Genomic DNA, 27,439 nt, shown 5'->3' on the forward strand with positions numbered 1-27,439 from the left:
TTGGCCATGCTAAATTGCCCGTACTGTTCAGGGATGTGTAAGTTATGTATATTAGTCAGGGATAAAATGTAGAGTAATAGGGTAGGCGAATGGCTCTGGGTGGTCTTCGGAGGGTCAGTATGGACCTTTTGGGTGAAATGGCCTGTTTCTACAGTGTAGGGATTCTATGTTCCCTTTCAATCTCCCCTGCTCTGAGAACAGAACCCCAGTCTGTCCAATCTTTCTTCATATCTGAAACATTTCTGAAACTGAAAATGTAAAAATGATGGCCTAGTGGTGTTATCACTAAACAATTAATCTGGAAAACCTGTTAATGCTTTAAGTTTGCATCTGCCAAAGCAAGTGGTAAGATATGATTTCAGTATAAATCTAGCATTAAGAGTCTAATGACTATGAAGTATTGCCAGTTGTCAGAAAATCCTATCTGGTTTACTAATGGCCTTTAGGCAAGAAAATTGGTCTAGCCTACATGTGACTCCAGCTCCAGAGCAATGTGGTTGACTCTTAACTGCCTTCTGGGTAATTAGGGGTAGGCGATAAATGTTGGCCTAGCCAGTGACACTCATATCCTGGATAGAGTAAGTAGCCAAGGTCTTTTTCCCAGGGTTGGGGAGTCTGAAATTGGAAGGCATGGGTTTAAGGTGAAAAGGAAAAGATTTAACAGAGACCTGAGGGGCAGATTTTTCTCGCAGAGTGTGGTACATGTATGGGATGAGCTGCCAGACAAAGTGGTTGAGGCAGGTGCAATTGCAACATTTTAAAAGACATCTGGATGGGTACATGAATAGGAAGAGTTTAGATGGGTTTGAACCAAATGCTGGCAAATGGGACAAGATCTGGTTAGCGTGGATGAGTTGGACTGAAGGGTCTGTATCTGTGCTGTATAGCTCTATGACTCTACAATTGGTTTAATGGCAGGAGACAGTGTGGTGGTGGCCGTGTGTGTGCCACAGGGATCAGTCCTGGAGCCCTTATTGCTTGTGATATTCACAAACGTTGCAAATGAGAATGTGAGGGTTAGAGGAAATAATAAACAAGTTTGCAGAAGATACAATAATTGGCTGAGTTGTTAACATTGGCAAGAAGGTCTTAAGTTACAAGCGGATATAAACAGATTGGTAAGATCAGGAGCAGATGGAATTTAACCCCAAGTGTGAGTTGATGCACAAGACGAGGCAGGACACTTGGAAGTTCAGAGGAACAGAAGGATCTAGGGTGATCCCTGAAAGTGGTAGGACAGGTGAACAGGCTACATAAAAACAGATATTGGTGGAGAAATCAGGTCTGGCAGCACCTGTGAAGAGAAAGCAGATTAAACATTTCAAAACCAGTGACCCGCCTTCAGAAGTGGTAGATCGAAAAGTGGTTTAGCCACAGGAAACACAGGGTGGTGGTACAAGGCTATTTGTGTGCAGTGCATGCCTTAACAATTGAGGCATAAATTATAAAAGCAGGAAGATTATGTTGCACTGTACTGAGATGTGGTTAGGCCATAGCTGGAACGCTGTGTGCAGTCCTGGTCACCAGACTATAGGAAGGATATGATTGCACTTGAGGGGTTGAGAGGAGAGTCTGGATTGGAACATTTTAGTTATGCAGAGAGGCTGAATAAGATTAAATTGTTTTCTTTGGAGCAAAGAAGGATGGGCGCGGGGAACTTGAAGTGTATAAGTTTGGGGGATATGGATAGGGTGGACAGAAAGCAGCTGTTGAAGGGTCACTAACAAGGGGGCAAACTTTTAAAGGTGAAAGTCACATGGACTTTGAGAGAGTGGTAGAGGTCCCTTTTATATCGTTCCCCTCTCACCCTAAACCTATGCCCTTGAGTTCTAGACTCTCCCACCCTGGGGAAAAAAGGACCTTGTCTATTTATCCTATCCATGCCCCTCATGATTTTATAAACCTCTGTAAGGTAACCCCTCAGCCTCCAACGCTCCAGGGAAAACACCCCCAGCGTATCCAGCTTCAAAGTTTGTGAGAAGATTTGTAGCTCGGGTGCTCGTTGTTGTGGTTCTGTTTGCCGAGCTGGGAATTTGTGTTGCAGACGTTTCGCCCCCTGTCTAGGTGACATCCTCACCCTGTATAGCTGCAACATGACCTCCAAACTCCTTTACTCAATGGTCTGTCCAATAAATAAACCATACCAAACGTCGTCTTCACTATCCCATGTATCTGCAACTCTACTTTCAAGGAACTTCTATGAACACTTCAAGTGTCATAACATTCAAGGTTGTGCGTCTGGTATGGGAAAATGAGACTAGTATAGTTAGTCATGTATGTTTGGTGATACAGATGCAATGGACTGAAGATCTGCTTCAGTTCTATATGGCACTATGATTCTAACCTTACCCAAGAGATATCCATGATATATTTTGGTACAGATCTGTAGCCAACTTTCTTCTAGATGTTTAGTTGCCCTTGATGAGTGACCACCTTCTGTGTGTTCTCTGTTGTAACACTTCGACAGACCCGCTCACCCACCTGCCTTTCCAGGAGCCAACTTTGGGCTTCACATGGCCCCACTTGCTGAAACTGTTACAATTTGAGAACTTACATCCATTTCCAATCAATCTTGGGGAAAAAAAAGTGCCAAGCTTTGAGCAAGTTACATCTTGTTATTAAACATTTTGCATATTCTAGCATTTAATTAGTACTTCAGATTCCAGCATTATTTTTGTTTCTGTTTCTAAGTGTAAATTTTACTGTGCAAAACATCTGTCAGCAATATACTGCTAGATATCATTAATAGACAGGCAGGAGGCTGGAAGAACACAGCAAACCAGGCAGCATTAGGAGGTGGAGAAGTTGACTTCTCAGGTATAACCGTTCTTTCAGGAGTGGGGGCTGGGTGTTGGAGAAGCTGCAGATAAAGGGGGTGGTGGAGGCCAGGTGGTGATGTGGATATAGGTGAAGACAGGTGGAGGGTACGACCTGGTTGGTGAATGGGAGGAATAAATCTGGTTGGTGGCAGGGAGTAGTGGAAGGGATGGGGAGGGAATCGGGGAATGGGTAGAGAGATTATTTGAAATTTGAGAACTCCATGGTGAATCCTCCAGGCTTTACGCTGCCCAAGCAGAAGATGAGGTGTTCCTCATATTTGTGCTGTGGTTCGTTTTGGCAGTGGAGGAGGCCAAGGATTGTCATGTCGGAAAGGGAGTGGTTGGGGGAATTGAAATGGGCAGTGACTGTGAGGTCCAGTCAGCCCCTGCAGGCCCAGTTGCGATGCTTGGTGAACTGTTCCCTAAGTTTACATTCGGTCTCCCCAATATAGAGAAGACCACATAGGGAGCACCTGATGCAGTAAACTAGGTTGGAAAAGAGGCAGGTTAACCTCTGTCTCACTGGAGGGACTATTTGGGGCCCTGGATGCAGGTGAGGGGATGGTACATTGGCACGTTTTGCATCTTTCCCGATTGCAGGAGAAGGTACTTAGAGGTTTGGGTGGTTTGGTGGGGAGAGTGGCGCAAACCAAGGACTGTTGAAGGGAATGGTGCTTGCGGAATGCAGAGAGGGGTGTAGAGGGGAAGATGTTTTCGGTGGTGGGGTCTAGTTGGAGTTGGCGGAAGTGTTTGAGGATGATGCATTGGATGCAGGGACTGGTGGAGTGGTAGGTGAGGACAAAGGGGGACTCTGTCTTTATTGAGTTGGGAGAGGGCCATCTACAGGGAATGTAGGTGGTGAGGTAGAGGGCTGTCTGAATGACAGAGGGGGGGAAAAGCATGTTGTTCAAAATAGGTGGACATCTAGGATGCTTGCAAATGGAATGTCTCCTTGTCCGAGCAGATGCGGCAGAGGCGGAGGAATTGGGAGAATGGGATGGAGTTCTTGCAGGATACTGGGTGGGAGAAGGTATAGTCCAGGTAGTTGTGGGGGTCTGGAGACTGTCACCAACATTGGAAATGATGAGGTCAAGAAAGGGGAGCTAGGTATCCAAGATGGACCAAGTGAATTTGAAGGCGAGGCAAAGTCGATGAACTACTCAAGTTTAGCCTGGGTGCAGGACGCTGCACTAATGCAGTCATCAAAGTAACGATGGAAGAGTTGGGGCATAGTGCCTCTGTAGGCACTGAAGAGGGCTTGATCAATATATCAGAGGAGAAAGTGAGGACTGCAGATGCTGGAGATCAGAGCTGAAAATGTGTTGCTGGAAAAGCGCAGCAGGTCAGGCAGCATCCAAGGAGCAGGAGAATCGACGTTTCGGGCATGAGCCCGAAGAAGGGCTTATGCCCGAAACGTCGATTCTCCTGCTCCTTGGATGCTGCCTGACCTGCTGCGCTTTTCCAGCAACACATTTTCAGCTTTGATCGATATATCAACAAAGAAGCAGGCATAGCTGGGGCCCATCCACGTGCCCATGGCCATCCCCTTGATTTAGAGGAAATGGAAAGAGTTAAAAGCAAAGTTATTGAGGGTGAGGACCAGTTTGGCGGTGCAGAGGGTATTGGTGGAGGGGGAGACTGGATGGGTCTGTTGGAGAGAAAGAAACACAGCGCCTGGAGGCCATCCTTGTGGTATATGGACATGTATAAGGACTGCACGTCCATATTGAAGATGAAGCACAGTGGGCTGGGGAACTAGAAGTTGCTGAAGAGGTGGAGGGTGTGGTTGGTATTGCTGATGTAGGTGGGAAGTGCCTGAAGTAAGGGGAAGGGAATTGCGTTGAAGTAGGACAAGTTGAGTTTGGTAGGAGCAGTTCACCAAGTATCACAGCCAGGCCTGCATAGACCAACCGGACCTCCCAGTCACCATCCATTTCAATTCCCCCAACCACTCCCTTTCCGACATGACCATCCTTGGCCTCCTCCATTGCCCGAACAAACCACAGTGCAAATTGGAGGAACAACACCTCCAATCTCCCACTTGCACTGCCTCCACACACACACACCCCTGCCACCCCAGTCCTGAAGAAGGATTACATCTGAAACGTCGACTTCTTCACCTCCTGATGCTGCCTGGCTTGCTGTGTTCTTCTATTTTGGATTTCAGCATCAGCAGTTTTTTTTTGTCTCTAACCAAGTTAGATATCATTCGAACATTGAGATGGCTCACTGGCAACCTCTAGAGTCTAGTTCAGTATTGCAGTACAAAAGTTTGGTTTGTTCTGAAGCAGGACACATCTGCAGTTTTGAATTCTTGTCTTTTCTAAATGACTGATTGCAATGTTTGCCTCTGTCACTTTCTTTGAAGGAAAAAGATCAGACAATTGCTGACTTGGAGATCCACACACGTAACCTGAAAACACAGGTGAATCAACTTCAAGAAGCCCTTTTGCAGCAAGAGGAGGAACTAGCTAACCGGGCGAAGGAAGTAGAAGACTTAACTGAAAAATGTCGACAGCAAGCCCTTGAATTGCTGCGACTGTCCAACTTGGAAGTAGATAAGCCACAAGTCAATTCTTCAGATTACAAAGAATCTTCACAGAATGTTGTTCAAGATGGATATCAGTCATGTCTCTATAATCAAGCTATTGATGAGAGTTTGTTGAGTTCTCCAGAAGTGATGAGAAAGTATGAGGAAAGTCTGGAATGGTTGAATGGACTGCACTCGAGCAGGATTTCTGAAATCAGTGGTGTTCACAGTACAGAGACAATACATAGCAGATCACTTGGATTTGAGAAGGATATAGATGGAGAGGACCAAAACATTAATAAAGACAAACTGTCTGGGAATTCTCCAGTGCCATCTGAGTATGAACACACTCTCTCAGAATCCTCTGATGCAGAGAAGGTGAGAAAGGCAAAAAGTCAATTTTAAAACATTATTCGACTTCACTGATATTTGAACTGTGATGACTCAATCAATATAGAATTGTAGAACTCCAGTTGGTTCATCTTTCTCATGATGCTGGCCAACATTTTTATTTCCTCTTCACACCTTGGTTTGATTTGAGTATCTGCCCTTCATCTTAATTTCAAATTTTGTTTTTAATTTATTCCTTTTTAATACATTCCTTTTTAAGCATTTTAATCTGCAGCGCATCCTCAATCAGCTAGGAAAAGTAATGGAAATTAGAAAATAATTTTTGATTCAAATGTATTGTTATCACCTGCTGAACAGAAATATCAAATCACATAGGTCAGAGCTAATAAGTGTGAAGACTAAATCGCTGTGTTTGAGATTCTGGAACCAGCCCATCTGAGAGAGACTATAATTCCTATAATGTTGTTGACTTTAGTTTAAATGAGTTGGATCTCCTTTGAGTCAAATGTGTGTTCTGGTTCTTCTCCTGCTTAGTGCCTCAGCTATTGTCAGAAATTGTCTTTCATGTTTTTAAACTAGGATGAATTGAAAGTCACATTGTTGAAGATAGAAGAGAGACATTCTTCATGGTTGTTTTTTTTTGCCACAGGTACAAAATGATGCCAAAGTAAAAGTAACACTGTCAGCCTTGCAGGAAGGTAGAGCATCAACAATGTCAATCCCTGACTGGATAAGTGAAGGCTGTGGCAGCAGTAAGTGTGCCAAGGAAACAAAATGAAACAGTTTGCCCACTCTCATCAACATTTCATATGTTATACTGGAAGCAGTTGTTAATCTGAATGAATAAGAGCATATTTGTTCACCATATACAAGACTGACCTTCAATTGGAAACAGAGGACTGAATGTAAACAGGGTCTTCACTAGCTATATTCTTTCCCTGCCTCCAGTGTCTAAAGGGTTTTCATTCAAGAAGAGGGTCAATTTTATCCTATTTAAATAAGCAGATGTCTTTAACATGTTATGAATATTTCAGCACCCTACAGACATACTATTAAAGTTCAATCCTTTGAGCTGTTTTTTCCTCTAACTCTGTAGGACTAGGAATGTTAAAGACTACAGTGGGCTGCTTATGATGCAGATGAACCTATTCTGGGATACTTTTAATGCCTGATTTTGTGTGATTTTTGAAGTTGAGAATTAGATGTGAATGGATTGCTCATCCATCATGTCCGTGCAGTGGCAGTTGGTTTCATCATTGGATAAAAAGAACAGAATTCTGTTGTAACCTAAGGTTTTGGATGAATTGTCTTGGATTCCAAGCTGTTTTTTTTTAAACTTTAAATTGTCTGCGATCAACTATTTTAGTTATTTAATGGCAAGTGTCCTTTCAATATCTCATAAGAAATGGGTCTACCAGAAAATGAATAAGATTGCAGTTTTATTAGGAAGAATGGAAAAATAGTATCTGTCTCAAATTTCCTTTCGCAGATACAAGTTTGGATCTGGGTGCAAAGCTAAATCAAGAGCTTGAAATAACTGAACGACTTGACAGTAGTTTTGTGGAGTATCTACGACATCGAGGAATTGCATTGGTTGACGTGGATGGTCAACAGAGGGAGCACAAAGTGTATGAGGAGGAAATGCCATCCCAACAGCTACAGGTTTGTTTAATTTTACTTTATAACTGTAAGATTGCAAGTGCTGAAGGTATGGCGATCTGGTGACATCGAGGATTTATTATAAACTAATAGTGAAACCCCTTAAAATTACTTTTAGTAGTGTAATTTTGTTTTTTTTTAATCATACCAAGGTAGCTCTGACTGGATTTTTGGTACTTTGTTGATAGTGAACACTGCTCACCTAATGCAGGAAATTTTTCTCCTCCTCTTAATCAGTCATCTTAAAAAAAAAAGAACATTTCCATTTGCTTTGCCCTTTTGGAATGTTGCTGATAGCTTCAGGTACTCTGAATGAAAAATCTCACTCCGCATGAAACTATCACAGGTTATAAACAATTATTAAAAGTACTTAAAAATTCAAGATTTGTAAAAATCTATTTCTCAACTTTTTATTGTTTTTTAGTTTTTGAGGGTGGTGAATTAGTTATAAAAATTGTTCTGCTTCCAAAATCTAGAAGAAAACCCCTGGGATTTCCGAAGTACTTGCCAGTAATCAAATTCTGGGATTTGCAAACTTTACATTGAGTAGACCCAGCAGATGTGTTCTGACTACATTTCAGCACCCAGTGTTTTGGCAGGAATCATCACAACACTGAAAGGGGCCATTTGGCCCACTGTACTTGTGTACATTCTGTTCCCGATTAAAAATGCAATTGTTTTTCCTCTTCATCTAGTTATCATGTTGTTGAATTTGCTTTCATCACTTTTTCGATCAAGCACCTTGGATCATAGCAAATCGCTACATTTTCAAAAAAAATTTCCAATCCTGTCTGGTTCTTCCAGAGAGCTCACATCTGTCTTTTTCTGGTTACCCTTATTCCAATGTGAACAGTTTCTTCTTGTTGACTCTGTTTAAAATCTTTAATGGTTTTGAGAGTTTAACCATCCCTTAACCTGTGTTTAAGCAGAACAATCCCATTACGGTATCTAACCGTAATCCCTGATTACTATGGTTTCATTGCAATTAATCTCCTCTATACCATCTCTAAAGCCTTTACGTTTTCTTAAGGTATATTGTCCAGAATGGAGTATGGTACTCCAACTGGGTACTGATCAATAGAATACTCTGTTTTATAAACAAATATATCAAATACAAAAGGTTCCATTAAACACGCAACAGCTTTCTGAACTTTTACAGAACTCTTTGAAGGTGAAATAATGTCCTGTTTTCTGTTTCTACATAATAGTCATCATTTGGTCTGTACTGCTGTACCACCTCCAAAATTGTATTCATTTTATTGATTTTTCTAAATGTTTTTTTCCTAAAGTGTATCAGTTCAAAGTTAAATTTCATCTGCCTTAAGCCTACCTATATTTCTGGGTTCCTGAAATCGATTGAATTGATTGTTAATCTTGAGTTGAATCAAAGTTACTTAGCTAGCCATGGAGATAAAAATAACCTTCTTTGTTCCTCATTGTTTACTACATTTCTTGAGCTTTCTAGCATCTGTGAATTCTGTGACTTGCACGTGGCTTCTATACCCAAGTGCAAGTCTTTGAGAAGGATATGGGCCAAATGTTGGCAAATGAGACTAGATCAGTTTAGAATACCTGGTCAGCATGGGCAAGATGGACAGAAGGGTTTGTCTTGGTGCTATTTAATTCGATGGCTCTATTAGTATGTGTTTAAAAGAGCAGTGCTGAAAGTTACTTGGGAAAAATCACTGTGTACCTTTATCATGTCTGTAAAACAGCAATTCACTACTTTCTGCTTTCTGTCTCTTTTGATTCCATGCCATCGCTATCTGTTTAATCCCACAGGCTTCAACTTTGCTCACATATAAAATACTTTATTCAATGCTTTTTTAAGACCAATATATAAAACAATTGTTGGGAAATTAGAGCATCTGACTGCAGGTCTCTCTGTCTGATAAATTTGGACCTCAGACATATATAGAATGACATTTTGGTAACAAGTTGAATGAGCACTGCCAAGAATTCCTATCTCTACTATCAGAAGTTTGACGATAGATGCACTCCTGCAGAAAAGGCTTGTAGTGATTCTGCTGACTGAGTGTAAACGGATAACTTGCTTAACAGAAGTTTATTTAGACACTTGATATTGACTCCATGACAAGTATTGAAATTTTCCTGATCCAAATAGAATCATAAAGTAATATGCCATTTTTTACATTGTTCAAAAATACACATTCCCAGTGATAAAAATTCTTCTCACCAGAACTTTCAGGTCTTCTCTGTAATCTTGTATTGTATTTCAGGATTTTATTGTGTCTTCTATTATAATACTTTTAAATAATAGTTTAATCTAATAACTTATTATGAGACACAACGCTGCATTTCCAGATTGCTTCCAACAGTCATTGTTGTAAATGATGTCGTGATTAAGGTTGATGTCGCATGTCTTTCTCCATCAGGCATTGCTAAAGACGGTACATGAGGAAGGCTGTCGGGTGTTAGCATTGTCACAAAGGCCTATTGCCTGCCCTGAATCTGAACCTGTCTCTGTCTTGAGCAAAACAATGGAAGAATGGCAACAAGAGAAAAAGTCACTACTTGACACAATTCAGCTACTGAAGGAGCTGCTTTCCAAAGTTAAGGATAATGAGGTAAGATTTCAAAGCTACTGTGCACAGGTGTGCCCATATCTTATACAACTAAGATATGCAGCACCTCTCCTCCTCATCACATATACATTTCTTCACAGATTATTAAAAAGGTGAGGCCCATAAATGTTTCAACTGTGTAACATTGAGAGAGTGGCATTGCATGCCTCACCATTAAAATGTTAGTGTCTACATGCACTCCAAAGATTTGTCTTGCTTGTTCAACACATTGTGTAAAATAAAGATTATATTAGAAGGTCCATGTCAAATTCAGATGTACAGCACGGAAACAGACCCATCATTCCAACTCATCCATGCTGACCACATATCCTAAACTAATCCAGCCCAATTTGCAAGCACTTGGCCCATATCCCTGGAAACCTATGTATTCATATACCCATCCAGATGCTTTTAACTGTTGTAATTGTACTAGCTCACACCACTTCCTTTGGCAGCTCATTCCATATACGCACCACCTTCTACGTGAAAAAGTTGCCCCTTAGGTCCCTTTTAAATCTTTCCCCCTCACCTTATGCCCTCCAGTGCTGCACTTCCCCACCCCAAGGAAAAGACTACGTCTATTTAGGCAATCCATGTCCCTCATGATTTTATAAACTTTATACAAGGTTGCCCCCTCAGTCTCCGATGCTCCAGGGAAAACAGCCCCAGCATTTTCAGCCTCTCAGTATAGCTCAAACTCTCCAACCCTGACAATGTCCTGGTAAATTTTTCTGAACCGTTTCAAGTTTCACAACATCTTTCCTATAGGAGGGATGCCAGAATTGCACACAATATTGCACACAAAGGTGGCTGAATCAATGTCCTGTACAGCTTCAACATGGTCTCCCAATTCCCATGCTCAACACCCTGACCAATGAAACAAAGCATACCAAATGCCTCATTCACTATCCTATGTTTCTTCGACTCCACTTTCAAGGAACTTTGAACCTGCTCTGCAAGGTCTCTTTGTTCAGCATTACTCCCCGGACCTTACCATTAAATGTATAAGTCCTGCCCTGATTTGCCTTTCTTCACTGCCCACTGCACCTCCAATTTTGGTGTCATCTGCAAACTTACTAACTATACCTCTTATGCTCACATCCAAATCATTTATATAAATGATGAAAAGCATAGTTACATCAGAACAGGAATAGGTTATTAAACCTGTTCCACCATTTAATGTGATTGCAATTGATTTGCATCCTAACTCCATCTGACTCTCACCTTTGCCTGATATCACTGAGATTCTTGCTAAACTAAGCATGAACTATTATCAATCTTATGATTAAAATTTATAGTTGCGCTACCTCTGTTTTCTCTTTTGTTTGACAATTGCTTTATTTTGTCATTTACTGGAGTTAATTCTTGACTGTAACAAAAGTTTGTAATCTTTAGTTAATTTTGACTATATAATCCTAGATCTGATAAATTGACCGCAATGTGATTTTATGTCAGATTACATAGTTTCATTTGTCATATTTTGTAAGATATATAAACTTGATCATTTTTGCTTTTAGGCTAATTAATGATATGGTTTAAATTATTAATTTATTAAATTAAATGTTTGCCTGATGAATTAAAGCCCCATACTTCTCTGGTATCACCCCATCATCTCTCTCCTTACAGCATGATGCCACTTTGCAATGATTTTTCTCCAATTTGATTCACATACTTGAATTTTCCATTCTGCTTGAGTCTACTCTCAGCCTTGTGCTTTTCTGTTCCCCGATGGCCTTGTCTTTTTCACAAAAATTTGCAAACATAATTTATTGCACCATGTCATGTACAAATATAAAGACATTTTCTCATATCCTCGTATTCAAAATCTCTGTTCTCACCAGCTCAAGAGTACTTCTATGCATTGATCTGTTTTGGAGGTACTGATTTGTTGTAAATGGGTGCTACTATATAGTTTCCAATTGAGTGCATTATTTACACTTTTGCATTCATATCACTTTTGGAATGATACATCCATCACTTATCCTTTCTCTGCTTTCGCCAATGATAGTAATTTAAATAATGTTTTGAATTAATCGTAAAAACTTAGAATAATAACCCTATCATGAATTAGAATGATTAGTGATTTGGTGGAATGGGGGCACGAGTCATTAATGTCAAATTGGATGATGCAGGAAAACAGTGTTGATGGTGTAGTTTTCTTTTTATGCTTTCCTCGGATGTGGATGATATTAATAATACTTGCATTTGTTTTCTGTTCTCTGTTACCCTTGACCACCTTCCTGAATTGTGTAGTCCATGACTCCTTGATGCTGTTTGGAAAGGAGTTCCAGAATTTTGATCCAACAGATATTGATGGTGGATGCTGTTGACTGTTTAGTAGAGATGGTTCGATTCTATCAATGAGGATGGTCATTGCATGGTGTATGTATGACACAAATGTTACTTGCCATTTATTGAACCAGGCGTGACTGTTACCCAGATCTTGCTGCGTGCAGTAGTGAAGAGTTGTGAATGGTTTTAAACTTGGTACAGTCACATTACTACTCCTGACCTCATGACGGAATAGAGAATAATGTCACTGAAGCAGCATAAGGTGGTAGAGGTCGGACCAGTTTCTTAAGGAACTCTTGCTGGGATGATTGACCTCTGACAGTTATAAATGTTCTCTATGTTTGATATGACTGCAACTGGCAGAGAGATTTCCCCGGTTCCTATTGATTTTAACTTTTGGTTGATGCCATATTTTTTCAAATGCTGTTTTGATATAAGGGTGCAAATTTTCACCTTGTCTCTGGATTTTTGTCCATTTTTGGACCTAAGCTATAATGAGATACTGAACGAAGTAATCCTATCTGAAAACAAACTGGGAGTAAATAAACAGGTTATTGATGAATATGTGCTACTTGGTAATGAAGTTAATGACACCACTATCACTTTTGGAGTGTTTTGATGATTGAATATAGCCCAACACTTGGCTGGATTGGATTTTTCTCCTTTTGTGGAGAGTACAAGTGAGCCATTTTCTACATTGTTCATTAGATGCCATTATTGTGAGTGTACAGACATCTTGGTTAGGGGAGCAGCTGGTCCTTGAATGCGATAAATGTTGTTGGAGCTTTGCAGTATTCAGTACCTTCAGCTTTTTCTTGGTATCATGTATATGAATTACATTATCTGATTAACAACATCAATGATGCTGGAAACATTGCAAGAGTGATGTTCTCAACAGTTTCTCTTTACATTTGAGATCGTCAGAATTTGCAGTGTTTTTGTTTTATTGACGTTGCTATGTCTGTTCTGAATCTATCCTATTAAGCATGTTGGAGGGTATCCTTTAGTGTGAAGATGGGACTATGTCCCCGCAGGAGTTGTGGGGTGGTTACTCTTGGCAATACTGTCATGGATGAGCAGCATATAGATTAGTGACAGAAAGACAAAATAGGTTTTTCGCTCTTGCTTCCCTTAAAGTGTGCTGTAGGCCCAGTAAAGTCACTATTGTTGATGCACATTGAAGACTCGCCCAAAGTACATCCTCTGCCCATGCTGCCTCCAGTGCATCTTCCAAGTTGCGTTTGGAGGAGTACTGATTTCACAACTGAAGGAGGGCAGTAATTGATGCAATGCAGGGTTTCTCTTGTCCATGTTTGACCTGAGCAGAGGTTACAGTTAAGCAATTTTTCACACAGGGTGGTGTGTGTCTGGAATGGTCTACCAGAGGTGATGGTGGAGACGAGTGCAATTTTGTCATTTAAGAAACATTTGGACAGGTATCTGGATGGGATCAATATGGAGGGGGGTATGGGCCAAACACAGACAAATGGGGCTAGTTTAATTGTCAAAACTGGGCAGCATGGACGCTGGGCCGAAGGGCCTGTTTCCAGCTGTAAAGCTCTGACTCTGTATGATTCTAAGAATCACTGGGGCCTCTCCTGTCTGAAAGTGCCACCATCTCTAGTCGGCCTGTTATACAAATGATTGATGGAAGAATTTGACATATGCTTTAAAATATGATGATCAGTAGGATTATGTAAGGCTATTCCTTGACTCCATTGTGGAGCAGCTACTCCATTCTTGGTGCAAATCTTTGAATGTTGGTGAGGAAGATTTTGTAGCATTGTCAAAATAAGTTTTTCCCCTGTCGTTTACAGAATTGGTCAATGCAAGGAAATTCTTGTAATTTTATTCTGCGTTGTCTTTCCAGCAGTGGAAATCTGAATCGAATGCATTCAGCCCAAAGGTGTGAAGTGCCTCACTGAGAAAAAATGTTCTGGGCACAGTCACCAAGTCTGTTTTAATGCTCTAATGTAGAAATGATTACATTATTGATGGCAAATTGAAAAGTGATGCAAATAAGTCGCTATGTGACATGATTGAAGTGTTTGGAGTTGAAACTTTATTGCTGGAACAGCACAGCAGGTCAGGCAGCATCCAGGGAACAGGAGATTCGACGTTTCGGGCACAGGCCCTTCTTCAGGAATGAGCAGAGAGTGTTCAGCAGGAGAAGATAAAAGGTAGGGAGGAGGGACTTGGAGGAGGGGCGTTGGAAATGTGATAGGTGGAAAGAGGTCAAGGTGAGGGTGATAGGTCGGAGTAGGATGGAGGCGGAGAGGTCAAGAAGAAGACTGCAGGTCAGGAAGGCGGTGCCGGGCTGGAGGGATCCGGCTGAGACAAGGTGGGGGGAGGGGGGATGAAGAAACTGGTGAAGTCCAAGTTCATCCCCTGCGGTTGGAGGGTTCCCAGTCGGAAGATAAGACGCTCCTCCTCCGACCGTCGGGTTGTTGTGGTTTGGCGGTGGATGAGTCCAATGACCTGCATATCCTCGGTGGAGTGGGAGGGGGAGTTGAAATGCTGTGCTACAGGTTGGTTGGGTTGGTTCGTCCGGGTGGCCCAGAGGTGCTCTCTGAATCGCTCCGCAAGTAGGCAGCCTGTCTCCCCAATATAGAGGAGGCCACACCGGCTGCAGCGGATGCAGTAGATGATGTGGGTGGAGGTGCAGGTGAATCTGTGGCGGATATGGAAGTTTCCTTTGGGGCCTTGGAGAGAAGTGAGGGGGGAGGTGTGGGCGCAAGTGTTGCACCTCCTGCGGTTGCAAGGGAAGGTGCCGGGAGTGGAGGTTGGGTCGGTGGGGGGTGTGGATCTGACAAGGGAGTCGCGGAGGGAGTGGTCTCTACGGAAAGCTGATAGGGGAGGGGAGGGAAATATATCCTTGGTGCTGGGGTCTGTTTGGAGGTGGCGGAAGTGACGGCGGATGATGCGCTGTACATGGAGATTGGTGGGGTGGTAGGTGAGGACCAGTGGGGTTCTGTCCTGGTGGCGGTTGGAGGGGCGGGGCTCAAGGGCGGAGGAGCGGGAAGTGGAGGAGATGCGGTGGAGGGCACCGTCGACCACGTCGGGGGGGAAATTGCGGTCCTTGAAGAAGGAGGCCATCTGTGTTGTACGTATTTTGAACTGGTCCTCCTGGGAGCAGATGCGGTGGAGATGAAGGAATTGGGAGAATGGGATTGCGTTTTTACAGGGGGCAGGATGGGAGGAGGTGTAGTCCAGGTAGCTGTGGGAGTCAGTTGGTTTGTAGTAGCAGTGTTTGGAGCCCTGGATAATGGCGAGGCAGGAGCAAAAAGGAAGGCCTTTTCACTCTCCACAGGAGTCATACCAGAGGTTTGGTAGGAGGCGAATGTTGCTTCTCTTTTCAAAAAGAGGAATAGGGAAATCCCTGGCAATTACAGACCAGTTAGTCTTACGCTGTGGTCAGCAAGGTTTTGGAAAGAATTCTGAGGGATAGGATTTATGATACTTGGAAAAGCATAGAGTGGTTAAAGGCAGTCAGCATTGCTTTGTGAGAGGCAGATCATGCCTCACTAATCTTATTGAATTCTTTGAGCAGGTGACAAGACAGGTCGACAAAGGTCGAGCAGTGAATGTGGTGTATGTGGACTTCAGCAAGGCATTTGATAAGGTTCCCCATGGGAGGCTCATTCATAAAGTCAGGAGGTATGGGATACAGGAAGATTTGGCTGTCTGGATTCAGAATTGGTTGGCTGACAGAAGGCATAGAGTGGTTGTAGATGGAAAGTGTTCTGCCTGGAGGTGACTGGTGTCCCATAGGGCCCTGTTCTCGGGCCTCTCTTTATAAATAACTTAGATGAGGAGGGGTGGTTAGTAAATTTGCAGGTGGAGGTTGGAGGTGCTGTTGATAGTATTGCAGGCGGTAGTGCGACAGGATGTAGAGCTGGGCTGAGAAATGGCAGATGGAGTTCCACCAGGATAAATGTGAAGTGATGTATTTTGGAAGGTCGAACTCGAATGCTGAATATAAGATCAAAGAATTCTTGGCAGTGTGGAGGAACAGAGGGATCTTGGTGTTCAAGTGCATAGATCCCTCAAAGTTGCCACCCAACTGGATAGGTTTGTTAAGAAAGCATATAGTGTTTTGGCTTTCATTAACAGGGGGTCGAGTTTAAGAGCCGCAAGGTTTTGCTGCAGCTCTACAAGTCCCTGGTGAGATCGTATTTTGGAATATTATGTCCCGCCCTACTATAGGAAAGATACGGAGGCTTTGGAGAGGGTGCAAAAAAGGTTTACCAGGATGCTGCCTGGACTGGAGGGCTTGTCTTACGAAGAGAGGTTGACTAAGCTTGGACTTTTCTCGCTGGAGAGAAGGAGGAAGAGAGGTGACCTGATCGAGGTATACAAGTTAATGAGAGGCATGGATCGACTCAATAGCCAGAGACGTTTCCCAAGGGCAGGATTGACTGGCACGAGGGGTCATAGTTTTAAGATATTAGGAGCAAGGCATAGAGGAGACGTCAGAGGTAGGTTCTTTACGCAATGAGTTCTGAATTTATGAAATGCGTTGCCTGCGCTGGTGGTGGAAGCAGAGTCATTGGGGACATTTAAGTGACTGCTGGACATGCAAATGGACAGCAGTGAATTGAGGGGTTAGGTTATTTTATTTTAGATTAAGAATAATCTTTGGCACAACATCATGGGCCAAAGGGCCTGTTTTGTACTATACTGTTCTATGTTTTATGTTTTACCTTTACAGGCTGCTGCAAGTAGGAGGACTGATTGGAGAAGGGAGTTGCTACTGGCTGTGCAGGCAGTTTTAAATCAGGAACAAAAATCTTTCTTGGCTGAATTATGTTCACACCTGCACCACCAGTCTACAGGAGGAGAGAACTCTCTACCTACAATACTTGAACGCATTCTTAAAGAGCAGGTAAATTCTGATTTTCATTAGCTATCTCGGTGTCAGTAGTGTTCCTTTTGAAAGAATCTACATTGTGACATAAATTTCATAATTTGAGACAGTTTTATGATCCACATAAAGATTGTAATTTGGTAAAAGATTTTTATTCCCCATGACCAATTTAAAGAAATTGCATGTTGAGATTCCACATTTTAAGACTCTTACTTGCAAACTAAAATAAAGTCAACTAAGTATTACTTAGATGACAGTTGGTATTATAATAAACTAGAATGCAGGTATTCCTTGTTAGATTCTTAACACGACTGATAGCCCCATACTATATTTATACATCACAATCTCTGGAGAAATGTAATTTTGTCTTGTAAGTCCTAATCCCTCCTGGTGGTCAGCAAGCTATTTTCTCTCTGTTACTCTGAGACAAGTTTTCTCGAGTTCTTTAAAATGCCTTCACTGAGTCTTCATGAGCATAGTTAAATGGCATTTCAGCAACAAGGCACCTCTTGGCTTTTCAATCTCTTGAAAACATTCTCTGGCCAGGGTTCTGCTCTCATAGCCATAGTATTCCAATGTCTTCACCATCTGTCCCCATTTATAAGGTTTCTAAGTCTTAACTGCTAAAAATCACTAAGCCTGAATAAAGCAAGGACTGCTGCTTCTCGCTTTGTGTTTAAATATTAAATCTGCGACTTGGATTTAACTAGGACTTGAGATGGATCCCTTGTCTGGGTTATATTGGCTTACCAGTCAGAATTAATAGGAGGCCACTCAGCCAGTTCTACCTTGAATTAAAAGAGACGATTAAAAATCACAATAATCTTACCAAACTTTGTATTTGTAACAGCAATTTATGGAATGAACAACTTTGTCTAATTTAACACATAAACATAATACTTAATTTATCAACCGGTCCAGATGCAATGAAGCTATTGCAAGATTATTTTTATTTGCAGTAGAAAGGATCATAGAAATTAAAGTCAGTATAAAAACCCATTGTCTCCATAAATTGCTAGAAGTGGTCTGCTGTTTTTTTAAAAGGTATGTTGATGTTAGCAAATGAAAAAATGCCACAGCTCTTGTCTTTGAAGTCTGAGAAAAGGTGGCTAACCAGTGTTAATCTCTGGATTAATTTCTGGATACCCTCCACACCCTTACTCAAATGCAACTTCCTCACTTATGAATCCCTATTTTATGAATAGGCATGGTAGACCATTGATAATTATACCAGGATGAAAAGTATCCCTTTTCACATATCCACTGTTTCCAGTATGAATCACTAGTGATTGTCATCAACAACAGGGCCCCTAGCTGTTTTTGGTTTTCCAATCCTTTCTCCATTCTGGAGGTTGAAGCTATTTTTAATGTCGGTATTAGTTGAGGCAGGTTAATTCAAGACAGGTGAGCAATCAAACATCGAATCATGTGAAAAGCAAAATATTCCAGTTGGTGGATATCTGAAAAACAGAAATTTTGCAAGTAGTCAAGAGACCTGACAGTATCTGCAACCTTTCTTCATAACCTTGTAAGCTGCTTGTTTCAGTTACTTTATGATTTTACTGATTAAGCCACTGGACAAAAAGTGATAGGCAACCTAATGAGACTACAGTTCCCTAGATCTGACAGCCTGCATTCTGTCGTCAATTGGTTCTAATTTTTCAAAATTCCTTAGTTTCTGGAAAGGCCTCAGTGAATCATAAGACTGCAAATAATGCAGAATTGCAGCAATGTGAACCTTTTACAAGATGCACTAAAGCAACTCATTTAGTCTCCTTTTGACAGTATCTTCCAAACCAATGACCTAGGACATCAGATGCATGGGAATATCACTGCTTCTACATTCTTCTTCAAATCACACACCATCTAGACTTGGAAATATATTGTTAATCCTTCATTGTTGCTAAGTCGAGAGTGTGGTGCTGGAAAAGCACAGCAGGTCAAGCAGCATCTGAGGAGTAGGGAAATCTGTGTTTTGGGCAAAAGCCCTGAATGTGTTTCATTCCTGAAGAAGGGCTTTTGCCTGAAACGTCTGTTTTCCTGCTCCTCAGGTGCTGCCTGACCTGCTGTGCTTTTCCAGCACCACACTCTCGAATCTAATCTCCAACAACTGCAGTCCTCACTTTAGCCTTGCAAATGTAACAACCTATTCAAGGAAATTGAGAATCTAAAAGAAAAACATTACAGCCCATTGGGAAAACGCAGTTATATATGATAAAGGAATTAGCAGCATAGGTTTTAGAAAGTCATAATAAAGTTGAGTCACTATGGTTCTGTGAGAAGGGCATTGTGTTTGACAAATTTAGTGGGGTTTCTTGATATCACAAGGAGGGTGCACGAAGTAGAAACAGCAAATGCAGTATTATTAGATTTCTAAAAGGCATTCAGTAAGGTTACTGCTCAAGAAGAAAGCTCATGTTGTTGGGACTATATTAGTACACATAGCTTCAAATGTTGCAATCCATGGAAAATCCACAGTTCCAGGATTTTGACTTAGCAGCAATGAAGGATTAACAATATATTTCCAAGTCTAGATGGTGTGTGATTTGAAGAAGAATGTAGAAGCGGTGATATTCCCACGCATTTGATGTCCTGGTCCACCAATATGGTATAGGTCATTGGTTTGGAATGTACTATCAAAAGGAGACTAGATGAGTTGCTTTAGTGCATCTTGTAAAAGGTTCACATTGCTGCAATTCTGCATTATTGATGAAGGGAGTGAATGTTGAAAATGGTGGATATGGTGAAAATAAAGGGGACTGCTTTATCTTAGATGGTGTCAGGTTCTTGTGTGTTGTTGAAGCTGCACTCATCCAGAACAGTGAAAAGTGAAGGACAACATGTTAACTTGCATGTGTGACAAGTAATTAAGAAGGCAAATGGAATTTTGGCCTTTAAGGTGGATGGAATGTAAAGATAGGGAAATCTTATCCACTGTACAGGGCATTGGTGAAACCACACCTACCATGATACATACAGCTTTGGTCCTGCTATTTTTGGAACAATCTATTAAGATTTTAAGACAGTTTGGAGAAAGTTCACAGAATTGACTCCCAGGCTTTTCTTGTGGGAAAAGATTGAGCTGGTTGGTCCACACCCATTGAGTTTGGAAGAGTTAGAGATGACCTTATTGAAATGTACAAGATTCTAAAGGGCCCTGGCAAAGTAGATGCTGGGAGGATATTTATCTTATGGGAGTGGAATGCAGATCTGGGGAAGTATAGTTTCAGAATATAGAGTTGCCTATTTGAAATGGAAATGAAAAATTTTATCTGAGCAATGAAGTTTTTGTATTCTCTATTCCAGACTGCTGTAGAAGCTGTGTCATTGAAGTGTTCAAAGCCCAGATAGACAGATTTTTTAACTATAGGGGAGTCCAGGATTCTGAGGAATAGGTAGGAAAGTGGAGTTGAGGCCAAAATGAGATTAGCTATGAGCTGATCAGTGAAGCATAGGAGATAAATTTCCTTGAGACATTTCCTGTTACCTAGCAGAAGTGCAGAAGAAATCTAATTTGCTTCACAAAAATTAATTTTCCCTCAATATAGCAGTGTAACAGGGGAGCTTCTAAGGAAATTCACTCTGATCTTGAATCTTCACTATATTCAAATCAGGATAATTGTTATGAATTCAGGAATGGTAATTTTATCATAAATACTGATTGAAAACCATCTACAATTTCTATTTATGATGGCTGTGTCACTTTTAGAAATGAAGCAAGTATTTAGTTTAGCCTAAGAAAGTTGAAACTGGCTAATCCTGTCATTTTGTCATTGTGATGTCACAGAAGTGGGAGGTGCTTCACTGCAGCTAACTCATCATTAAGAGTAAAGGAAATCAAGTTAAAGTAGGGAAAATGAGAAATGAGTACAATGAAAAATCACAAGCAGGACATTGTAGAAGAATGGGTAGAGCAGCAATGGAAAGGCTCAAAAGTAAAATTATCATATAGCAATGATGCCCTTCCACCTTATTACAAGGATTTGAATGATGAAGAATGCAGTGAGGCAAGTAGCAGTTCAAAAGTTAATAATTTGTTTCTTAATTTTGTTTGGTTTCTCAATACTAGTGAATAAGCCACTGTCTAACTGGGAGAGAATACTCAGGATTTTGATTTAACCAGTGTTGATGCCAAGTAATCCTCAATAGGCTCATAAAAGGTGAAATGAGCTCTCTTATTAAAAGAATAAAAGTCTGCCAGAAGAATGTTATCACTCTTACATTGTGGGCACTCAGTTAGCTTAAAAACAAAGTCTTTGGACAGGATTGCAGCTGATGAAAATTTCCTTCCTATTTCACTTCTGCGATCTTCGTCAATTTTGGAGGCACTGGCAAAGTGGTAAGGTCACTGGACTAGCAATCCAGAATCCCAGGCCAATGATTTGAACATGGAAAATTGTGAAAGTTTAATGCAGTAAATCTGGAATAGACACATGGACTAAAGATGATCATGTAACCATTGTTGATTCTGGTAACAACCTATGTGGTTCACAAATGTTCCTTACAGATGGAAATCTGACATCCTTATCTGGTCTGGCGTACATGTAACCGTCATTGTGTTGATCTTAAGTGCCCACTGCCTAGTAATAACACCCACATCATGTAAACAAATGTGAAAAAAAACTTAAAAGTAAGAGATACAGAAGAAAGATTTTAAATTGATGAAGAAAAACAAATTGTTACAGCTAGACTATGGAAACGTGAAATCATGAAACATTCAGTCACACTGAATTGTAGGAATCAACCCAAAAGATTTGATACAATTGAAATGTTCAATAAAGCAATCAATAGCATTTGAGAATATTGATATCAAGGGATTTGGAGCAATGTTAAGTGCATTTGAGCTGTAGGTCAGCCATGACTCAATAGTTGGCAGAGCAGATTCAAGGAAAGAACATAAGAAATAGCGGCCCCTTACAGCCCATTAAATCTACATCAGTGCGATTGTGGCTGATCTTTGTATTCAACACCACTTTCATACCCACTCTAGATTTAAAATTCCCTGAGAAACCAAAATCCCATTTCAGGCTGAAATATTATTCAATGTTGATCCATCTCCAATCTTCTCGAGAAAGAATTAAAAAAATTAAGAACTCTTTAAATTTTTTCTCCTCTCAGTCCAATTCTGGAACTGCCCCTTGTTTTGAATTCCTCAGCTGGGGGATTATCTGGAGAGTTTTAATGGAGGCAGTGGGATTATTGGTTGCCAGCTGTACTGCACACCGTCTTTTGGAGAAGACCCATGGAATTGAGTGCCATTCAGGAGTTTCACAGGATAGTGGATGCTGCTTTCCTGAACATTGGCATTGCTGGGTTCTAACACCCAATGAGGCCCAGGATTGTTGCAGGATATGACATTAACTTTTCAAATATCCCATTTTGCCCACTATGAAGCAGCATTTTGTCATTCAAAGCGATCAAATTTTCAAAAGTCAAAACTGGGACACATCAAAAAGCTGTTGACAGATGGGGCTCAGTTAGTAGTGATTGACATCTTGAGAGACAAATGGCAGGAGTCTGGTGAAGAAGCACATGAAGGTGACAGGTCATTAGATGACATCTCCTAGAATTTTCCAACCTGATTTGGCAATGCTATTCCGTAGAATGTTTAAAATACATGCTGAGCAATGGAACAGTCTGTGCCAAACGTAATAAAATGCACCGAGAGATTTCACAGGAATATCATCTGTTTCTGCACAGGTCAGGAAGCATTGGTGAAAGGTGTTGTGGTCCTCTCTATCTAAGGCTGCAGATCAGTTGAGAAAGATTAGGAGAGCTTGTTCACATTTGCAGTCATACCGGAGGTCATTTGTGGCTTTGATCAGAGCCATTCCTATAAATGGTAGGGTTCCAAGCCTGTTTGGAGAGCTTCAGGAGAAGATGGGCCTTGACTTCTGAGACAACAGCATGTGAGTAGAGTAGACTTTGAAGATCAAAGGGAGGCTGGAGATGAAGTCATTGGCTCCATTAAGTCCAACCTACCAGTTTGCCTTTACTCTTTGCAATCCATCTAGGTACATAGTAGACTCCATCTCCCTAGCTCTACATTCATCCCTGGAACATCTGGATAAAAAAGGATACTTGGGTCAGGCTACTATTTATTGATTACAGTTCTGCCTTCAACACCATAATTCCAAAACTCCTCTCTAAACTGCAATACCTCGATCTCCATTTCTTCCTATGTAACTAGATCCTCAATTTCCTGACACATGAACTGTAATCGATAAACATAATCAACAACACCACCTCCACCATAATTCTTAACACAAGTGCCCTGCAAGACTGTGTACTCAATCCCCTATTATACTCCACAGACACTCACGACTGGTGGCCAAATTCTGCCCAAACTGTGCTAATGATGTCACCATTGTAGGTCGGGTTTCAAACAACAAGGAAGCAGAATGCGGCAAAGAGATTGAGTGCTTAGCAGCATGGTGTAAAGATGACAATCTCTCCATTAGTGTCAGCAAAACAAAGGAGTTGGCCATTGACTTCAGGAAGCAGAGTGGAGGGCAAGCCCATTTCTATATCAATAGTGTTGAAGTGGAGTTGGTTGACAGTGTCAAGTTCCTGGAAGTGATGATCACCAACAATTTGTCCTTGCACCCATGTCAATGCAAAGCTCAAGAAAGCATTACAATGATTGCACTTCCTCAAGAGTCTAAGGAAATTCGGCAAGTGGTGACGTGATCTATGTGGATTTCAGTAAGGTTCCGCATGATGACTAATTAGCAAGGTTAGATCACATGGAACACAGGGAGAATTAGCCATTTGGAATCAGGACTGGCTCGAAGGTTGGAGACAGAGGGTGGCTAAGACAGGAGGCCTGTGACCAGCAGTGCTCGACAAGGATCGGTGCTGAACCCACCGCTTTTTGTTATTTAAGTAAATGATTTGGATGTGAACATAGGAGGTATAGTTAGTAAGTTTGCAGATGACACGAAATTGGTGGTGTGGAGGACAGCGAAGAAGGTTACCTCCCTCCAAGTACAACGGGATCTTGAACAGATGGGCCAATGGGCTGAGAGACTTTTTGAGTGCAGGTTCATACTTGAAAGTAGAGTTGCATGTAGACAGGATAGTGAAGAATACGTTTGGTATGCTTTCCTTTATTGGTCAGTGCATTGAGTAAAGGAGTTGGGATGTCATTGTTGTGACTAGACACTTTTGTGTAGGTCACTGCTGGAATACTTCGTGAATTTCTGGTTTCCATGTTATAAGAAAGATGTTGTGAAACTTGAAGGGTTCAAAAAAAGATTTACAAGGATATTGCCAGGGTTGGAGGGTTTAGCTATTGGGAGAGGGTGAATAGGCTGGGCTGTTTCCCTGGATGTTTATAAAATCACGTTGGGCATAGATAGGGTGACTATTCAAGGTGGTGAAAATGTGTTGCTGGAAAAGCGCAGCAGGTCAGTCAGCATCCAAGGAACAGGAATATTCAAGGTCTTTTGCCAGGGTAGCCGAGTCCAAAACGAGAGGACATAGGTTTAAAGTGAGAGAGGAAAGATTTAAAATGGACCTAAGTGACAGCTTTTTCTCGCAGAGGGTGATACATGTATAAAACAAGCTGCCAGAGGAAGTGGTAGAGGCTAATACAATAACAACATTTAAAAGGCATCTGGATGGGTATATAAATAGGAAGCGTTGAGAGGGAGACGGGCCAAGTGCTGGCAAATGGGATTAGATTAATTTAGGATATCTGGTTGGTATGAACGAGTTGGGCTGATGACTGTTTCTCTGCTGTACAACTCGATGTCCACAAACTCTTACCAATTTTAATAGATGCACTATAGAAAGCATTCTATCTGGATGCATCACAGCATTTGGCAAATGCTCTTCACAAGACCGCAAGCAACTACAGAGAGCTGTGAACGCAGCCCAGTCCATAACACAAGTCAGCCGTCCATCCATTGTCTCCATCTCTCCTTTCTGTTGTCTTGGGAAAGCAAGTGCCATAATCAAAGATCCCTCACACCCCACTTAAACTCTCTTACACCCTCTTCCATCAGGCAGAAAGACAGAAGTTTGAATACTGTACACATACTAACAGATTCAAGAACAGCTTCATTCCTGATGTTATCAGACTTTTGATTGGATCTCTCAAATGTTAATGTTGATTTCTCTCTCTGAACCTTCACTACAACTGTAACACTGTATTCTGCTACACTGATGCATTTTGTATGGTAGTTCTGCCTGTGTAGCATGTAAAACTACACTTTTCACTGTATCTCAATATGTACAAGAATCAACCAATCAATCAAGTGATAATTTGCAAGAATAGTGGAGTCAACACTTGTATTAAGAAGAGAGCACTGACTAGTAGAGGAACAGCACTAGAAGTGGAACAGTTAACACTTTTGGTTGATGTGGAGAACAGTACTGAGTAGTGGGGTTATAGTAGGAAAACCAAGAATAGGGTTTGGAAACAATGGGTGCAACTTATGAACTCTTGACAGGGTGTAAGGAGAATAATTAGAAAACAGCATGGGGGCAGCATGGTTGCTCATGATAAGCCCCACAATGCCAGAGACATAGGTTCGTTCCACTCCTGGGCCACTGTGTGGTGTTTGCACATTCTCCCCCTTGTCTACATGGGTCTCCTGCTGATGCTCCGGTATCCAAAGATGTGCAGGTTAGGTGGATTGGCCATGTTAAACTGCACCATCTCAGGCAATATCCTGGTAAATGTCCTCTGCGTATCTTCCAGTGCATTCATAACCTATAGTCTGGCTATCGGAGCTGTACACAGTACTCCAGGTGTTGCCTAACCAAAGTTCTGTACAGTAACAACATTACTGCCCTGCTCTTTTAATCTAATAAAAGTAAACTGCCTGTATTCCTTCTTAATATCTTACTGACCTACTCTACCAACTTCAGGAATTTGTGGGCAAGCATCCCAAGAACCCTTTGTTCTTCTGAACTTCCTAGTGATTGCCATTCACCAAGTACTCTCAGTACATTTTTCATCCAAAGCGCATCAGCTCTCATTTATCAGGGTTAAATTCCATCGGCTACTGATCTGCCCATCTGACTAATCCATTTATATCCTCTTGTAACCCTCACTATCTACCACCTGGCAAGTAACATCCCTGACCCTGTCACCAGGGATGCAATACTTGCACAATGCAAGTTATGCTTGCGGTCGCAGAAATGCTTGCATACTCTGGGGACGAATACATACCCGATCACTATTACTCTCGTTTCTTCTTCCTCTCCTCCTGTAGAGTCAGGCCATTTTGGCTTTTGTCAGCACTCCCTTGAGGAATTAGCACCCACATCATTTTCTAAAATGGAAACTTGATTTGTGAATGGGAGCCTAGAGGAGTCCTGTGCTACCCACCTGAATCTCTGACTGCCTGGTGTCTGAATGTCATTTAGGATAAAGCAGTTTATTTGATTGGTGCCATATTCAGTCACCACCACTGCTGCTGCTTCGTACCAGTATGCGTTGTCGCTACAAGATGCAATGCACCAAAATTTCATTGAACATCCTTAGACAGCATCTTCTCAACCCACAACCACTATCATCTAGAATGACAAGGGCAGCAATGATATATGGGAATAACACCATCTGCAAGTTCCATTTTAAGCTGTTCACCATCCTGATTTTGAAATATATTGATGTTCCTTCAGCGTCACTGGGTCAAAATCCTGGAATTCCTTCCCTAGAACATTGTGGGTCTAACTATAGCACACAGACTGCAGTGCTTCAAGGTGGCAGCTAACTATCAACTTCTCCAGGGCAACCATGGATAGACAATAAATGCTGGCTCAGTCAGTGATGCTGACATCCCACGAGTGAATGAGTGTTTTTTTCCATTGCAAGCTTCTTCTCAAACACCCTCCTATTTAGTCTCTATCGCCTCACTTCACTAATAAACCTAAGAAATTAATAGATTATTTTGTCACTAAAACTGATAAATCCTGATCAGCAATATCCCTCCAAACTTTGTCTTAAATGAGAGGTGATCTCATCGAAACATACAGGATTTTTAATAGGCTTGATAGAATTTTGTATAAGTTTATGAAAAACATGGACAGGGTGGATAGAAACCAGCTTTTCCCTTGAGTTGAAGGATTAATAACAGGAAGACATAATTTTAAGGTGAAAGTCAGCTGATTTAGAGGGGATTTGTGGAAACTGATTTTTATTTAGATGGTGGTAGGGATCTGAAATTTATTGCCTGGGAGGGTAGTTGAGGTGGAAAACCTCTCAACCTTCCAAACCTACTTGGATATGCACTTGAAATGTCATTAGACCATAACCATAAGATCAGAAGAAATAGGAACAGGAGTAGGCTGTTCGGCACCTAGAGCCAGCTCCACCATTCAGTAG

The 27,439-nt window shown here is 41.4% G+C and overlaps 1 protein-coding gene across 6 annotated transcripts in view; it reads left to right on the forward strand.

The window, feature by feature from the left end:
* The window catches only part of pcnt (pericentrin), a 310,179-nt gene that overhangs the window by 218,074 nt on the left and 64,666 nt on the right, over window positions 1-27,439 (forward strand). For all 6 annotated transcript variants that reach the window (XM_043693410.2, XM_043693412.2, XM_043693413.2 and 3 more), the window contains 5 exons: window positions 5,188-5,727; window positions 6,350-6,452; window positions 7,190-7,362; window positions 9,756-9,947; window positions 16,948-17,121. In XM_043693410.2, the coding sequence (XP_043549345.2) occupies window positions 5,188-5,727; window positions 6,350-6,452; window positions 7,190-7,362; window positions 9,756-9,947; window positions 16,948-17,121 (1,182 nt within the window). The remainder of the gene's footprint in view (window positions 1-5,187; window positions 5,728-6,349; window positions 6,453-7,189; window positions 7,363-9,755; window positions 9,948-16,947; window positions 17,122-27,439) is intronic.

This window comes from Chiloscyllium plagiosum, unplaced genomic scaffold (genome assembly GCF_037043375.1).
Source record: "Chiloscyllium plagiosum isolate Xiang-an unplaced genomic scaffold, Cpla_swu_hap1 HiC_scaffold_7, whole genome shotgun sequence".
Classification (NCBI taxonomy): Eukaryota; Metazoa; Chordata; class Chondrichthyes; order Orectolobiformes; family Hemiscylliidae; genus Chiloscyllium; species Chiloscyllium plagiosum.